Raw genomic sequence first — 18,352 nt, 5'->3', positions numbered from 1 at the left:
AAGGAGGGCAGAGAAGATCTGGGATGGTGCTTCAGCATGGACAGCTCTTGTGTGAGTCTGCCTTTTAAGTCATAATACATGAAGCATGGGTACTTGATATGGTGACCGGAGAACTCCTGGGTAAAATTATCTGTAGGAATATTATAAGGAATCAAGTTCTAGTCATAACCAACACTTAAAGGTTGTGCACTGGAAGTTAAGTCTGAACCAGGAGATGTGGAAGAGAGCAGACAGGGTCTGGGGGGGGGTGGGGGAGGGGGGCGCGGGGGGGGGGGGAGCCACACGGAGGCTCTTGGCTACCAAGTGTCTAGCAAAGTGTGGGGCTAGCAAATCAGAGAGGCCCCTGCTGTAGAAAGAACCTAGACAGAAACAGAAAAGTACTATGGCACTGCTTGTATGCAGAATGATTTATTAAAAGTCCATCAGAAACAAGAAGGTGAAATTGGTTCAGAGGACTAGGGAGCTGGGGAAGTAGGGAGAGGTTCGTTAAAGGCTTTGAGTGAAAAGCTTCTGTGAACTGATGTACAGTAGGCCACTGCAATTAATGACATGGCAGTAAGACACCTGCCAATTCTTATTTTGACCTAAAGTATTTGCATGACAGAGAGATAACCACGTGTGTGTGGTTGCGTGTGTGTGTGTGTGTGTGTGTGTGTGGTTGTGTAAGGGTATAATCTACTTTTTTACATTTTACAATGTACACATGTATGAAATGATGACACTCAAAAATGTACAGTGTCTCTGTCAGTTACACCCAGGTAAAGCTAAAGATACAGCAAAAGAAGCTAAACCCATTCTCTGCTGTGGCCAGTGCCTATATACTAGTCCTGGCTACTCTAATTGTTAGCCACTTTCAGGGAGGGGCCAAACACCAATGTCCTGTGGCAGAGTTATGAGACCATTTCAGATGATGATTCAGTTGAAATATAGCCATGGACAATGAGTTCAGTATATTTTATTCAATGAAAAAATTCTAATAAAGAAATATGCACGAGACAAACACTTATATACCAATTATTCTAAATAATGACAGATCCAAATCAAAGAATTTTGAGATTTAAGTATGTATTCTATATAAGCATATATTGAATTTATGTGTGTGTGCACGCTCACGCACACGTGCTTATGTGTGCGGCAGGGCAGAGGTGTCATCCTCAGGAGGTGTTCACCTTGCTGTACACCAATTAGGCTGGGCTGACTGGCCAGTGGGCCCCAGGGAGCACTCTAGCCCAATGGGCAAAGCGCTCACTGTGCAAGCATGAAGAATTTGGATGGCTAGAACTCCTTTAAAAGACAGGTGTGGTAGCATGCTCTAGTTATCCCAGCACTGGGGTTTGGGAAGTTAGGGGGCAAATTCTGAGGACTCTCTGGCTATCCAGTCTATAGAAATGGCAAGCTCCAGGTTCACTAAGAGATCCCGTCTCCAAAAGCAGTTGGAGAGCAATAGGCAAGGACATGGATTTCAACTGCTGGCCTCCACTCCCTCCCCAGCCACATGCATACACATGCACAGATCTCCCACAACACTATTAAATAAAAATACCCTGCTACCAACTAAAGGAGAAATGGTTGGAGTCTACAAAGCTGTTTCTAAATCCCTTACATATTAACCTGTCTAGGTAATAACCAGAAACTGCGGATAACCAAAAATTGAGTGTTTACAAACCCCATGAGGAGGACGAGAGGACCCTAGGAGGAATCTATACCTAAACTCAAAAACAAAGCAAAGGACGGTTTAAGGGGCGCCACAGGCACGCCCGACTTGCAGAGGCCGTGGATGACTGGCTGGGCTCTGTACCAAGTAAATGTGGACTCGGAAGAGAATCTGCATGTTAAAGATAAGAAGACACACAATGAATGCCTACACCAACTGAACCTTTGGAGGTGTGGATGCGTGATCTAAGCCAATAAACAAACAAACAAACAAACAAACAGGCAAAAATGTTCAAGCCTGGATGTGGGGGGGGGGGTATACACCTGTAATCCTAGCACTTGGGCGGAGGAAAGCATGGAGGATTGTTTAAACGTTCACGGTAATCAAGGAACAAGTGAACAAAACAAAGTGTAGCCAGATGGAGAGGGGGAGGACAGCCCTCCTCAGGCCAGGTGGCTTGTGGTCCCGCAACAGGCTCCTTCTTCCCTGCTGAGGCTTTGCTGCACCCAAGTGGCCAAGGGGAGGCCTAACAGCTGAGTCCTGACAGACAGGCCCCAGGACACAGACTGCAACAATTATGTTGAAGGGTTTCCTCCTGGTCCTTCCCCAAGCTCATACTCAGAAGCACGGAGCATCCACAGCAGCAGGTGATGGGCAGGAGACCGAGCCCTAAAGAAACGGTTGAGGTGCAGGATCTAGGGGACCAGAAGGGCCTGGAAGTCACTTCCTCCGCGGGGAAGAAAAGTGGCCAGAGGGAGGTGACTCAGAAGATGGGGAGCACAGATGAGCCCCAGTAGGAACTGAGTCCTACAGTGGGAGGAAGTTCCGTCAGCATGGGGGTAATGTCCCTGCGAGGGAGAGGAGGGGACCATCCTGCCTCAGGCAGCCTGAAGACACAGAAGACCCTCTCTGTGAGTGCCAGATAACCAAGAGGGGATCTGTGGACCCCCACGGAGAACAGCTCGATTTCTCAGCCTACTGCTGCAGCAAAAACCCATATAGACAGATACAGGGCTTGGACTTCAAATGCAAAGTGGCTGTTGAAACCACAAGGTCACTGCTGAAGAGACTGAGTCTTGGCCTTTGACATTTTGTTATTAGGCATTAATGCTGAACTCCATATTGACTAATTCATATATATACATACATACATATATATATATATATATATATTAGCTCCCAGAGAGTTTTTGTTTTGTTTATAGAACCTATAATTATCACTAAGGATAACAGGGCTCTTTGACCAACAAATGACATTTTCAGAACACAGATAAGCACCATTGGTGTCCAGGGACACACGCTCTGAATCAAACATGACATGACTTACCCCATCCTAATCCCTTGCGTGTGAGCTAGAGTTAAACCCAATAGGATCTTTCCATGTTGAAATTCACAGGATTAAATTGTTAAGTGGTGCCCAGCAATTCGCCAACCTTCCCGAGTCCCAGACCTCATTTGTATGATGGGGATAATCTCATACCACCCCACAAGGGTGACTGAGTCAATAGTTGCAATGTGCCAAAAACAATAACAGCACAGGCGATGTCAAAAGAATTAAGCAACTCAGAGCCACGGCCAATGTCTCAAAATGCGACTGAAATGTAAGCCATTCCTTTTTTTTAAAAAAGGGCTTACAAAGCCAAGAGTCTCTTTTTAAACTAATAAACATGATTATTGCTATAATTAGCTGACGTTAACTCCCCACGCCTCCTTGTCCAGCTCTAAAACTGAGTGTCATTTCCAGGAGGATCGGACTTAGGGACTTCCTTCTGCTCCAAGCCCCCCTTTACCCCTCCTGTGTTTATTTGTGCTTTGTGGTACTCAGGACTGAACCTGGGGCTCTGTGGGTGTCAGGTAAGCATTCTAGGACTGAGCCACACCCTCAGCCCACTCCCCTTTAATCGTCCTCCCTGCCAAGCATTCAAAAGCAGAGAGCACGCACGTGCTGTGTGCGCACGCGCGTTTGGACACACGCCTGTGTGCAGGTGGGGAGCCCTCGAAGCAGAGCCAGCAGGCGCTGCCCAGCTGCATGGGTATCCAGGCCACCCCCATTTTCAGGGGACCCCGTCCCCCCCTGCTCTGGCCCCTCCCCACCTTCCTGTGGCCACACTCACCTGTTGGTGTTCTCCAGGACCTCCACCTTCTTCCGAAGCTCCAGGTTCTCAGATGAACAGGACTCCACTCTGAGGAGAGAGGGCGAAGGCTCGCAGTCACTCTCCACAGGGCAACTGCCCAGCCAGGAGCTAAGGCTGAGGTGAGTGGCATCGCGGAGAAAGAAGCAGGGGTGGTCAGTGGAGGACAGAGAGAGAGTCTAAAGGAACAGCATGGCTGGCAGGCGGGGGGTAGGGGTGGGGGGTGGAGGGGGGGAGAGGGGAGCTCTCCTCAGGAAGGAGCACAGGCTGGGCACATACAGTCCCCCATCAGGCAACTCAGTCTGGCTCCTCACACATTCCCATCGGTCGCTCTCACCCATACTACACTGCAGGATGGAGAGCCGCAGCACTCCTCACCAGGTCGGCTACAAAGCTTAGAGCCTGTGTGAAAGGCAGGCGGGACCAGAACCCAGGACAGTGAAGTAAGGAGCCCACATGCCCAGAGAGGCCGGGGAGAGAGATACATAGAAATAAGCTCGGCCGTGGATGCCTTTAGGACACGAAAAAAAAAAACAAAAACAGAAGAAGAGTGCTTGCTGCTGCATCTGCAACACCTACATCAGGCCACGGACACACTATTTCCCGCAGAAACTTCTAGAACCAGTTAGAAGCCGGCCAGTGCCTGCTCTCACGTGCACAAGTGAGAAAGAAAGACTCGGTTATGGGTCTCCTGGGACCTCCTTCCTATCTCAAAGTCATGCCAACTTGTCAGAGGAAGAGATGCTTCCTAGGTCAGTGGAGACAGCACTCGATTCACACTTCTCCTGGAGCTCTTAGGGCACTCCAGGGCTTTCAAAAGAACAAAGGTGCCTTTATGTATATATATAAAGTGTCCACCCGCAGCTCGCATTACAGAATACAGGAAACACGAGAGTCTGAATTGTGTCATTGAAGCCAAGAGGACCTTGGTAAACAACACTTTCCCAGCAGGCGAAAGCTGGGCACCTCTGGGAGTTTCAGGAATGTCTATATCTAAAACTTGCTCAAGGAGCGTAGAAGCCAGCACTCCAGACCATGGTCCAAAAGCACGGTTAGAAGCAGTTCCTCATATGACCACCAGGGGGCAGGCCAACACTGTTGATGCACTGGGGGGATCATGGAAGCCAAATTGGGCGCCTCACCGTGCTTGGTGACTAATATGTGAAAAACACACAACCGGGCAGTGAGCGGGCTTACTTTTTCTCCAGGCTGTCCATGTATTCCTTCTTCTTCCTCCTGCTTTCTTGGGCAGAAATCTGTGAAATAAAGAGACGGGGTACATTTCCAGTTTTGTACGTAAGACAGGAGTGGATGGAACACAGGGAGGCCAACCGCACAAAGATCCGCCAAGCTGGCCTCACTCCGGTGTCCTGCTCCCCTTTGTTTAAACTGTGGACTCTCAATCTCTTCACCACCCACCCCGTCTCTGACCCAAGCAGATCTTCCCAACCCGCCAGCAAACCCCTGGGTCACAGACTGATCATTGAAATAGCTCAGAAAGATGATGTCAGCTCTCTGGACCTCAGCTGGCTCAGTTCTATATAAAATCCGCCAGCTGGGCTTGGATGTGTGTAAACTGTCTGCTGGCTCCATTGAAGGTACTGGGGTTCCCTCTCTGCCTGCCTCTCCTGCTCTCTCTGCCTGGGTCCCAGGCCTGGGCTTCACCAGGCTCCTTCAGCCCTGGAGGCAACAGGCAAGCCCAGACAGAGGCCAGGTGGCTACTGAAGTTGGTTTTTTATCACAGGCCACTATCAAGAAAAACAAACCTTTAAGTTCCCTAGCATAGAGTCACAGTGGTCTATAAATGACATACAGGGCAAAGAGGAGAAAATATCATATGCATCATAAAAAATCGGAAGGCTGGGTTTTTGGTTTTCTTGTTGTTGTTGTTTGTTTGTTTTGTTTTTAAACATAAAAGGGGATTCTTGTACCTTCTTCTTCCTGCTTCTGAACAGGAAGCATACACACAACAAGGAGCATACACACTGGCGTGAGAGTTGACACCCATGGTGGGCGGGAAGAGCTGGAGAGGCTGGGCAGAGGTGGTGTCTGTGCTCCTGGCCTGGAGACAGGCAGTCCCACTGTGGACTTTGGGGTGGAGCGGGTGGGGGAGGGCAGTGAGGGGTTCAGTTCTTCCCTGTGTGTCACGGAAATGCCTAGAGAGGAACCGCTCACCTTATTCTTGATTTTTCTCCGGATTTTCTTGAGGGCCTTCTCCTCGGATTTTGTCAGGGGCAGTTTGGTGGGAATAGGGTAGCCCTCAGCGACCAGGGTCCTCTTCTCTTCCTCCGTCAGGACCAGGGGGCCAGACCCCTGCAGCTTCTGTGCAGAAAGGGAACGCAGAAGGGTCAGAGAGGAGTGGCTGAAAAAAAAGACCTCAACATAGAGTACGGAGGACCCGTCGCAACGGCTTGCGCGCAGTGGGTGCTTTCAAGTAAGAGACAAGAGAGAAAAGGTGTGCCTGTGTGGGTGACTTATTTGTTTACTTATGCGTGTGAGGCACGTGTAGTATGTGCTTTATATGTAAGTGTGGTGCATGCATGTTGAGTATCAGTGTGCATATGGAGGCCAGAACAGGACATAGGGCATCTTCTAAACTGTAGTGAGACAGGGCTTCTCCCTGAACCAGAAGTTTGACGTTTTCACCCAGGTTGGCTGGCCAGTGAGCTCTTGGGATCTAACCGTCCCAACCCCCAAGGCTGTTGTCACAGACCCAGGCATCCATGCCTGGCTTTTCTATGAGGATGCTTGTGATTCAAACCCAAGCCCTTGTGCTTGCAGAGCAAGACCTCAGATCTGCTCAGTCACCTTCAAAGGGAAGCCTAAAGAGGCCTCCATCCACCGTTTCCCAAGAAATACATGCAAAGTAACAGTATAGAGTTCACACTTCATATCTCTGGATACTTAGGGATGATGGAATATACCCTTGGAGTTCAGCTTCATTCAAGAATTGTCTTGGGGGTAGCTGGGCATTAGTGGCGCACGCCTTTAATCCCAGCACTCAGGAGGCAGAGGCAGGCAGATCTCTGAGTTCCAGGCCAGACTGGTTTACAGAGTGAGTTCCAGGACAGCCTCCAAACAATACAGAGAAACTCTGTCTCGAAAAAACAAAAACAAAAGCAAAAAACAAAACAACAACAACAAAAACAATTGTATTGGGGGGACTGGTGGGGAGGGTGGGGGAGGAGGGGAGGGAGAGGAAGCTGGGGTTGACATGTGGAACAAGCTTGTTTCTAACTTAAATAAAAAACAATAAAAAACAAAGACTTTATTGTTCTCCTACAAGGGCTAATTTTATAACCAGCTCCTTCTTCCACACCACAGTTTGCTGTTCCCCTCCTTACAGCTGAGGAAGGCCCTGAAGTCCCAGAGATACACCAGCAGGCACCTTCCAAGGAAGTTCAGGCTTCCGGAGTCCTACGCTACCCTATCAGCAATGAAGACGAGAACCGCGGCTCCTCCATTTAGCCCGGGACACAATGATGCATCTCTATTAGTCACTCAGGCTGACTCACTGGTGCTTAATCTCCATGCTCCCTGCCACGGGGGACTGAAACCAAACCCAGTCTCTGAAGTGGCTTAGGATCAAGACTTAAGTCTGAAGTGGCACCCGTGAAATCTCAGAGCAGTTGAGTGCTGAGCTGTGATGCTGGCTGGAGAAAGAGAAGCCCTGTGACTTTACAAGACGAGAGCAGGCTGAGAGGCGATGAGACGAGCAGGCTGCTCTCTGAAGAAGGGATGCCTTCTCAGGATCGGGGGGAGGCGCGTCCCGAGCAAAAGGCCGTGCTCCACTCAGAAAAGTAACAGGAGAGGCCTCTGCCCAGAGCAGGTGGGCTCATGGGGCCAGGCAGCAAAGGGTGAGCTGTTCAATACAGCAGACATTGTAGGGCTCTACGGGGCACCTAGCAGTAAACACTGCCTGGCGCTAGCAAGAGTATGGGGGTGGGGGGCTTCCCCCCCAAAAGTGTGCAAAATGGGTAAATCTTGGAAGGAGATGCAGACACAGAGGATGAGAGTAGTTCCAGCAATCCAAAGCCATGTTCAAGTAGAAGAGGCAAAGAAGGGGACATGAATTCCTTTGTTCTCAGTGCTGGTGACCTGCTAAGATCTAAAATTTATGGGGACAAATGCATCTCAGAACTTTCAAAATTATGCTGATAGATGGTTCCCATACTTTCTCAAAATATTTCATTTATATTTGCATGCATGTATGAACATTTTCAAAGAATAAAATATTATCTTTAAAATTTGTTCTTCATATAGTATAATTTTAAAAATCTGACTGTGGTTTTTAAGACCTCATAGAAATCAGATTCCCTCTTCCGAACAATAAAATATGAATTCTCTATCCCTCCTTTTATGTGTGTGGGATGAATGATGACCTGTGATTTTTGTACCAGGCTGTCCCCAGACCCCCAACACACACAAAGATTAAACTACGTTTTTTGAGCTTTTGACATCAAAGAACTTAATCTCAGAGAGACTTTCTTTTCAAATTTCTCCCCAGGCAGCTTATCTAAGAGATGAAAGGCATTCCCCAGTGCAGACTAAGTAAGCGTCACCTACATTAATGGCAAGTGTTTACGGCGGAACTTTGAGGGGAAAAGGACAGGCACGGTATGTCTCAGTCTGCTAGCCCTGGGGAATAAATGGATCGGGAAGAACTGGGCCTGTGCATATGAAACGTAGAATTACTGCGATTTGTGGGCAAGTCTTTACAAACATGTTCTTTAGAGTTCTTACTACTCCACTCTGCACCTTGAACGAGTCTGTCCCCATCTGGAGGCTTGTCCTCCAGTGTGGTGCCATTGAGAAGAGTGGATGTGAAGAATGCACATCAATGCCTTTTTGCTGGAGTGGGCTGGGTCTCACAGGACTGGGTTAGCTCCCATGGCGGTGTGCCGCTACACAGGTCCCTGTCTCCTGGGCACAAGTGTCCTCCCTGCTCCCTGATTCTTCCTTCTGTTTCCCTGCTACACATGGAGCATCCTCTCCAGAAGCTAAGGAGATATAGGCGCCATGCTCTCAGAATCCACCACCTCCAGGACTATATACCAAAACAAACAAACGAAATCTTCCCTAGCTTACTCAGAATTTGCTACGGCAACACAGCATAGACAAAGACTTCCGATCATTAAACAAAAATTTCATTGCAAGAATGAAAAATCCTACTGAGAGGATTCCTGGCTCTGTCCGGAAGGGCCAGTCAGATACTTACATGTGGAGCTGTGAGGAGGGGAGACGCGGACAAGGCAGAGGGGCCCCGGGACACGGCTCTGGCAGGGCTGTGGGCCTGGGACAGGCTGAAGGGATGCAGGCGTGGGTTAGGGCTCAGGCTGCCCTCGGAGTCACTGCTGTGGCTACTGGGTGGTGTTGGTGGTAAGTGCAGTTGATCCACGGAGGCTGAGGGTGAAGAGAACATATGTATCCCATCGATCAGAAGAGTAACAAGAGACTCAGTGGAACACACGCGTCTGTCTCCACGCTGGGAGCCTGGGGTGGGCGCGCAAAGTGGTGACTCTCTCTAGGCTGACCTGGAGAGTTCTTTACATGATGCAGCGAGAAGAGGGGAGCCAGGCACAGAATTGTGTACCCTGTTGCCTCTTTTACATGAGAAGACAAAGTGAGTATGGACTCACACTTCCTAGTCCCAGCACAGACACAGAGCTACCCCGGGCGGGCATGTGCATGAGACACTAACCACAGGATGACTCCAGGGGTGGCCTGGGAGGGTGGGTGCCCCTGACATGGCATGGACAAGACGTTTCACTGTGGCCCTTTACAGTTGTATTTTTTTAGTTTTTTTTTTTTTTTTTTTTTTTTTTGGTTTTATGAGACAAGGTTTCTCTATTATTTTGGAGGCTGTCGGTCCAGCCCGGCCTCGAGCTCACAAAGATCCACCTGCCTCTGCCTCCTGAGTGCTGGGATTAAAAGCGTGTGCCACCACCGCCTGGCTTACAGTTGTATTTTTGAGACAGGTACTCACGTACCCGCACCTGGCCATGAATTCTGGATGCTGAAGATGACCTTAAACTTGTGACCCTCCTGCCTCCCCACCTCTGGAATGTTGGGATTGAAAGTGTGCTCCACCAAGCCTGGATTTATCTGGTCCTGGGGTGGAATCAGAGGCTTCTTGCACGCTTTGCAAGCCCTCCATCAACTGAGCTACACGCCCAGCCCCCGCCGTCTTTTTTCAGATACTTTACACAGGTTGATGCCTAAATGGTGTCAGGAGTACACAGCTTTTTTAAAACAATCTTTTAGGAAACTGCCGACCCGAGAGCTTGTGGAATCCTTGGAGAAAAGCTACTTTGTTTCTAAAGGAATGTGCCTGGTGGGGCCTGCGGGCAGGAGGCCAGGCATTCTTTATTCAGAAACCCTACATCCAACATTAAACTGACAGGTAAGTAGTCACAAGAAAAAGAAATGTGGTGCCTTCTCCCTGAAAGCCTTTCTTCAGGGGCGGGGTGGCACATTACCAGGGCTGAGAGCACCCCACAGGGGTCAGGCCAGCACCCCCAGGGCAGCTGGAATGAGCTTCTGAATGGAGACTATCACCTGGAGGCTCCCTCCCTCTCTTCCCTGAACAGGATTTTTCTGTTCTGCCAGCCACTGTTGCTCAGAGAGATTACATTTGAGGGCCCCCTTGCCCCCAATCCCTCCTGGGGGCCCAGCTTCATGCAGGATCTCTGTATCCACAGGGCACTTGCATTCTGTACAAACCTGAGTAGCTCAGGGGTAGGCTGAGTATGCCCCTTTCACATATTACATGCCTGGCTAAAAAGTAGGCATGCCATAGGTATTAGCCAAGGTTTCCCCATGCCAGGAATATATGACACTGTGAATCAGATTAATCTACCAGAGATTGCAGTTGAATCTCCGAGGGCACCATGAGTTCTCCTGCCCCCCACCCCCGGCCTGACACAGGCTACGCTTTTACTCCTTTGGGGTTAGTCCAAAAAAGAGGGCAGCAGGCGCACAGGAAAAGCCTGCCCATCTGCACGCAGGTGCCCCAGGATCAGGTTTCTAGACATCATTTGAAATGCTGCTCCTCGGCTGCCAAAGGAGTTGGGGACAGCAAGCTACTCTGCCTAGAAAGCCTGCTGTACGCCAGGATATTCAATTTCTTTATCTGTCTTTATCCAGGATAACGAGGAAGGACTGCCATTCCTCCTCCACTATGGGGATCTATTGTTCCGGCTGTGACACAGTAAAAAGAAAAGATACATTTGGTGATTGTAAGCAGCCATAAAGATGAAAGAAATGCTTGAGAGCAGACTCCAAGACTCAAAGGCATGAATGTGTGCTGCTCAATGCCAAGAAACAAAGGCTCAATACAGAAGCAGATGGGTCATTTAACTTTTCACTTCTTTACAGATAGTAAGGGCAGTCATGGCCAACCCTGATTCAGTGGTCTCAGATCCAGCCCTAGGTCCAGTCCTAGAGGAAATAAGGTACTTTGTATACAATGTTCATGTACAAAGTGTGCTCCTTTGCAGGCTGCAGCACACACGCACACACACACACACACACACACTCTCTCTCTCTCTCACACACACACACACATGCACACACCTTCTTTGTAACTGTGTATGCTGACTCCTTTGTTGACCATGCAACGAAATGAACATCTCAACATATGTTGAACGCGTAAATAAAAGGAAGCTGCAGACAACAAGACAAAGAATTTTAACAAGCCATGGGCTCCATGTTCTGTATAAATGAGGTACTGAGAGTTTCCTGTGCCCCCTGAGGCTGAGGGTCTGCCTTCAGGATCCCAACTTGACCTCATATGAGAACACAAAGGGGAAGTCAGGAAGAAAAAAAAAGATGTAGAGAATTAACAAAAAGTAAACAATTCCCAGGCATGACTGGATTCTAAAGTCAAGAAGCCCAAGAGGTATACCATCAGGACCATGGACATTACCAAGCAGGAAAGATGTTCATCACAACTGTCCCCCAAACAGGACAGCTAAAACCACACCCTGACTGTGCAGATGCATTATGACTTCATTTACAGAGGGGTTAACACTCAAGTTTTAGTTGAGCTAGTGCCACCGTGGACTGCTGGGTACCCATGGTGGTGCTAGCAGGCTCACACTAAGAGGGAGCAGGGACAGTGGGTCTTGTCAGCCATGTCACAGCAGTTGATAAAGGGTCTAAACCCCCCCCCCAGTAAAGCATCAAATCACACTGATGCTTAGCTGAAAATGAAGGACATAAAGAGAAATAATTTTTCTATAGAAATGTTTAGTTTTCAAACTATATCTTTGTAATCAAGATTCTTTTTTTAAAAGGTTCATTTGATTGCTTTATCACATATACAGTGTTCTGCCTGCCAGAAGAGGGCACCAGATTGAATTGTAGATGGTTGTGAGCCACCATGTGGTTACTGGGAATTGAACTCAGGATCTCTGGAAGAGCAGTCAGTGCTCTTAACCTCTGAGCCATGTCTCCAGCCCCTGCAATCAAGTTTTTTTTGTTTTCTGGGTTTTTTTTTTTTTGGTTTTTTTCAAGACAGGGTTTCTCTGTATTGTTTTGGAGGCTGCCCTGGAACTCGCTCGGCTTGGTCTCAAACTCACAGAGATCCGCCTGCCTCTGCCTCCAGAGTGCTGGGATTAAAGGCGTGCCACCAACGCCAGCACTGCAATCAAGATTCTCGAGAACAGGAGGATAATTCCGTACGGCCAGCTACCTCTGTAATCCTGTACTGTCTGTCCTGTGCTCCCTTTCCTTTAGAATGAGCACCTAGGGTGAGGGAGGAGGGAGGGAGGAAGGGGCGAGGAGCATACCTTCTTTAGGAGAGAAGTTTAAGAACTGATCCACCTCATGAGGCTCCAACTTAATCTTAGGAATTATTGTCTGGCATGACGAATCCACCTGGAAAAGGAATTTCAAACATGTGTTTTTAACTCAGTAACTGCCTTTACGGAGCAGGCTATTCGCCAACTGTGCCTTACTATGGGGCCAGCACAGTAAAGCATGGGCTACATCTTACTGTATCACAGCCAAACCTGGGACCTGACAAGGCTCATATTATTATTACTATCATCATCATCATCATCATTATTGGTTGTGGTGGCAGTAGTGTTATGATAAAGGCATTTATGGTAAAATATTCTGGTAAAAATTAAGAGTCACAGGCTTCCATTTTGTCCTATCCCCCCCACGCTTTGACGACTGATGACAATATCTAACTATAAAATACCCACCAGGGGAAGGAGGGAGGGAGCACGAGGACAGGACCCTGAACTGTTAGTTACATACATACTTCAAAGCCAACTAAGGCTTGAGCAGGTGACTCAGCAGTTAAGAGCACTCACTGCTCTTACAGACCTGGGTTCAGTTCCCAGAACCCACAGAGTGGCTCACAACCACCTGTAACTCCAGTTCCAGGGGATCCAATGCCCCCTTGTGGACTCACTGATTTCATGTACACATGTAGCACACACATGCATATAAATCAACTGAAGAAAAATCTCCTGGGGCAAACAGACTAATGCAGATCTCAGGAGCCCACCGGGGATCTAGAGAGGCATCAGGAAAGGAATCTTAGGGTTAACTGCAACCCAGATCTCCTTAGTGAGGAGGCTGTGATGTGTGGACGGCTTCTCCCGATGTGCTACCTTTTCAGGACCAGAGAGACGTCACATCTGGCTGGTAGGATATGTAACTACATGGGGATTTCTGGAGCCGCTACAATGAGGCTCTGAACGTGGAACTGGAAAATATACAAGTGTGATTCATGTCTGCCATCAGACCCTGAAACACCGAGGGAGATTCAAGTACAATTAAATTCTACATCCCACAGGGAGGGGCTTCAGTGAGGAGGGATCGCCTGCCTTCCTATGGTCTCCACTAGGAACGTGCCGTGTGTGAACCAGTAGGTAGGAGACCCCGGGTTGGGTAAGAGCAACTCTGCAGGGTTCTAGAGAAAGAAAGGTCCATGCAGAGCCAGCGTGCCCACTCACCATGGCACCGAATGCTGTGGTCTGTACCACAGCCTCAACCATCCTCTCCCTCTGGAATGAAAGCCAATGCCACGCACAGCTTTTCCCCTTTTACTGTGCATTTAATTCCATAGTGGCAATTAAAGTAAAAAATGAATCATCTTTGAAGGTTGCCATAATCAATGTTTTTTACTGTGTATTTAATTCCATAGTGGCAATTAAAGTAAGAAATGAATCATCTTTGCCACGGATTGTTCTGCACAACACCTCTGAAGGTTGCCATAATCAATATTGCTAACAATTAACACATTCTCGATACACTCATGCATGCCAACACACAGGAATGCATGCCTACACACACGGCTGTTTTCCCTCAAATGCGTGCATCTCCTAAGATAAACGCTTTATTGGAGACCAAGGACCTCTACCTTTCAATATCTATATTTATAAGGAAGAAAACTGGATATACCCCAGCATTCATATCCAGAGGGGAATCTTCTTTTTCAAAAGGAGTGGAAATGGCTGTGATGGTCAGAGTGACAGAGGGGACGAGCCCCGGGGGCTGCTCCTCTGTGATGGGCTCTGTCTTGACGGTGGCCGAAGGGAAGTCTGCAGACAGGTACCACTTGTCACTCTCCACGTCCTCTGTGGGAAAAGGACAAGGCACACGTGAACACATCAGGGCACCCGCGTGTAAGTGAGACACGGGACGGCGGACTACTCCTAACCGCGGCTCCAGCAAAGGACCACTGAGAGGAGAATGAAGAGAAACAAGCACGGGAAAAGCGATACGCGGATGAGGAAATGGACGGCAAGGAGAAAAATCTCTCTATGCACATGCCCGGACACAAGGCGCCTGAAGAAATGTTGGGAGGGTTACACGGCAAAGACAGAATCAGATGTGGCAGTTGAATAAGAATGTCCTCCATAGGCTCAGACGCTCGAGTACTTGATTCCCAGTCGGTGGGACTGCTTGAGGTTGAGGAGGTGTGGCCTTGCTCAAAAACAGAAGGCGTGTCACTGGGGATGGGTGTTGAGGTTTCCAAAGCCCATGCATGCCATTCATGGGGCACTCTCTGTCTTCCTGCCTACAGCTCAAGAAGTGAGCTAGCTCTCAGCTCTCATCTGTTCCTGTCACCATCTCTACTACATGCCGCCACGATTCCTTGTCATGAGGGACTCTAACCTTCATGTAAACCCTTTCCTTCTATAGGTTATCTTGGTTATGGTGGGTTAGTTATCACAGCAATAGGAAAGTAGCCAGTGCACTGGACTTCCTGGACACAGCAAGAAGGGGACTCAGTACATAGAGAATAAGACCGGAGGGAAGGTTTTTAACCATGGAACATGTTACTTTTTGGTGTTCCATCCAAGTGAATATGTTATCTGTTTAGAAATAAATAAGTATAGTCAAAAGTAAGAAGGAAAAAACAGGCTAATAGTTGGCAAGCAAGGCCTCAGGACAGAGGATTCAATTATTTGTCTCCTTTCTTCTTTCTTTCTTTTTTCCCTCTCTTCCTCCCTCCCTTCCTTCATTTTTTTTTAATTCCCACTCCCTAGTTTTTGCCCTCTTCTGTTTCCCCACAGACATTTCAAATTTAACTAGACTTCCAGATCCCTGGGAAAGTTCTGGGTCTTCTTGACCAAAACGGATGAAAGACTCATCTAGGGAAGAGGACGGAGTCTTGGTGAGCCCGGGCTCTGTTTTGCTACCAAGGCTTTCATGATGACGGCTGGGTCTGGGGAGAGATGACTGCTGAGCAGCAAGAGGGAACCAGTGGGACTCCTCGGTCACCGGACATGCGTTGCTCTGGAGTGTAAGCTGCACCAAATTGCTTCAGAGCAAATTATTCAGCCCGACCCTGTAGGGATGGAGGGTGGGGTAAGGAAGGAGAGCCAAGAGTCTGGAAACATGCAGGGAAAAAAAGAAAGACCAGCAGTTCCCAAAGCCCACAGCCCTCAAGTGCCACCGGCTTACTAAGAAGAGGCACACAAAGCAGGCAGTCCCTCTGCAATCTGGGACAAGCCCCACCTGCACGGTTACCCACAACTGTTCTGGGGTGCAGAGCAGTCCCCACTGTGCGCGCTCAAGAATCTGGCTCAAGTTTTCTACTTTAAAAGAGAGGCGGGGCGGTACTTGAAAAATCATACAGAGCTGCGAAGGAGGGAAGCATTGGGAGGAGCCCCCAAAAGCAGAAGCTCATAAAGACAAACTTGAACTCCACGAGCTACTTCCTTTGAGCACAGAAAAGGTTAGGTTCCCACTCACAAGGTGGCATTCTGCTTTCAGAGCGAGTTCTATAAGCTGCCCAGTGTCTGGTGTGATGGGGGTGGTTTCCATCACAGGCTGTAGGCGACATCCTGGACCAGGAGGGGCGAGGAGGGAACAAAGGGCCTTTTAACAGCTGCCAGAGGAGGGAGACCGCACTGCCCTTGACACATAGTTCTGCTGGCCAGATGGGCGCCCTGCTCAGCTTATAGAAACAAATGAACCACGGGCCCAAAGAAGACCAGTGACTCCCCCACAAGAAGGCTCAGAGCTAGAAGACTGTCCACAGCAAGGAAGACAGGGGGAGAGCATCCCTAGGACTGAATGGGGAAGGGAGGGAGAGTCAGAGAGAGGGCGTGGACCAGGTTCAGCTCTCACCAGTGAGATGCTGAAGCTGGTGCTCTATAGAGGTCACACTCACAGCCCAAACTGAACACCATTTGCTACCAGAAGAGGCTGGAAGGGATGGGGTAAGAAGAAATTGAGCTCTGGGAAAGGGCAGTATCGAGTCTTCATGCTTAGCCCCTGTCTGAAAACATATGTCCCAAGGGAGCAGAGACTGCAGAGCCAGCAATGGTACCGGACTGCAGAAGGAAGCATCCTCTCTTGAAGACTACAGGAGTAATCCAAGTGAGAAGACCGAAGCTTTGCTTCCCCCGCCCCTGAGCTTGGCTGAGGAGAAACAACTGGTGTTGCCAGCATGCCTCCATTCTGGGACTGCAGTTTAGTCCTCCACCTTGAAGAAGCTTCGAGTTAAAATGAAGCCCAAGCTCAAAGGCACCATTTTTACAGATGAGGAGACTGACGTGTGTAAATCTCCTCCACGCGGCCACCTGAGGTCAGACCCGGATCGCTCGCTCGATTCCGACCAGCTTTCTTCCCACGAAGGAAGCAAGCCAGCAAGTGGGTGGATGGAGATTTGTGCATAGATGTGCTGGAATACACTCTCATTGTGCACAGACATTGACATATTTACAAAGCCTTTTCAATGGCAAAGGAAAGGTCCACAATATACTAGGGAAAACCTTGGTACAATAATATACTATTGATGAAGAAAAGAGATTGTGGTAGTTTGAATGAAAATCCGCCCCCCCATGGCCCATAGACTCATAGGGCGTGGCGTTACTGGAGGTGTGGCCTTGTAGGAGTAAGTTATGTCACCATGGGATGGGCTTTGAGGTTTCAGAATCTCAACCCAGGCCCAGTGCCCCCCCACTCCTTTGGGTCTGGATGCTTCCCACCACAATGACAATGAACTAAGCCTCTGAACTGTAAGCCAGCCCCAGTTAAATGTCTTCCATTATAAGAGTCGCTGTGGTCAAGGTGTCTCTCCACAGCAACAGAACACTGTTAATACACTAAGACAGGGACAAAGGAAACACGTCTGAACAGTAAATATAGATCAAGACAATCAGTCAGAACACCGTGACTCTTGTCTTATTCTTTAGCGTTAGTATTTCTAAAAGCCTGCATTTTAAACTATCAGCACTACCCCCAGCTGTCACACACGGACATGTCTGCCCTGCCTCCTCTGTTGCTTTGGAATGACAATGACCTGACAGAAACTGGAGTGGATGACATGACCCACTGCTGACTCCGGTCAGCTTTCCCACTTTGTGTTAGTTTTGTTATTTCAGTGGAGATCTCCTATCCTAGGAGAGGAAAGGACTTGGGTGGCTGCAGTTGGAGGGTAGTCGTCATAGGTGGGGAGGCTGCAGTTGGAGGGTAGTCGTCATAGGTGGGGAAGGCTTGGTGGTTAGAGTGTGAGGCAGATGGTCACTTTGTATCCATTAAGTAGAGAGAGATAAAGGTTGGCGCCCAGTGGGTGTGGTGCTGCCCTTATTTGTTCCAGGAAGTATTCTGCCTGAATTAACCTCATCAAGACAATTCTCCACAAGTATGTCCTGTGGCTCCTTTCCTAGGTGAAGCTATACTGACGTAAGCCACCATACCCTCCAACTGCGCCTTTTGCTATAAGAGCTTTCAATAACCCGGGTTTTGCCCTGCAACTTAGCCTAAGCAATGGCACGTTAGCTTATTAGCACAGCAGAATCTTGAAATGAGTTGGCTAAGACTGGGTTTATGTTCTTATGGCTTCATTACCACATAAGGATGTGCTGAGATGACTGATCTCTTGATCCCAGAGGAAGGAGCACAGCCTCACTGATCAAACGCATGCCAAGGTGAGCTGAGACAAGCCATCCGAGTCTCTGCTAGCCTTGAGATGAGAGTGAATGTAGCTGAAAGAGGCAGTTGCTAAGCTGATCCCATGTCAATCAGATAATCCCTAGTAGTAGAAATGCACGAACTCTAGTAATGAACTGATTTTTATTTCAGGTATTTACAT

General features: G+C 48.6%; 1 protein-coding gene across 7 annotated transcripts in view; it reads right to left on the bottom strand.

The window, feature by feature from the left end:
• Window positions 1–18,352, bottom strand: part of Creb3l2 (cAMP responsive element binding protein 3 like 2) — a 111,014-nt gene that overhangs the window by 16,514 nt on the left and 76,148 nt on the right. For all 7 annotated transcript variants that reach the window (XM_005082405.4, XM_040728547.1, XM_021234286.2 and 4 more), the window contains exons 3-8: window positions 14,206–14,381; window positions 12,579–12,666; window positions 9,005–9,189; window positions 5,962–6,108; window positions 4,984–5,042; window positions 3,769–3,837 (exon numbers count right to left, since the gene is read on the bottom strand). In XM_005082405.4, coding sequence (XP_005082462.2) covers window positions 3,769–3,837; window positions 4,984–5,042; window positions 5,962–6,108; window positions 9,005–9,189; window positions 12,579–12,666; window positions 14,206–14,381 — 724 coding nt within the window. The remainder of the gene's footprint in view (window positions 1–3,768; window positions 3,838–4,983; window positions 5,043–5,961; window positions 6,109–9,004; window positions 9,190–12,578; window positions 12,667–14,205; window positions 14,382–18,352) is intronic.

Source organism: Mesocricetus auratus, unplaced genomic scaffold, assembly GCF_017639785.1.
Source record: "Mesocricetus auratus isolate SY011 unplaced genomic scaffold, BCM_Maur_2.0 Super-Scaffold_100019, whole genome shotgun sequence".
Taxonomy (NCBI): domain Eukaryota; kingdom Metazoa; phylum Chordata; class Mammalia; order Rodentia; family Cricetidae; genus Mesocricetus; species Mesocricetus auratus.
Note: the sequence above shows the minus strand (reverse complement) of the source record. Positions and strands in the feature narration are given on the sequence as shown.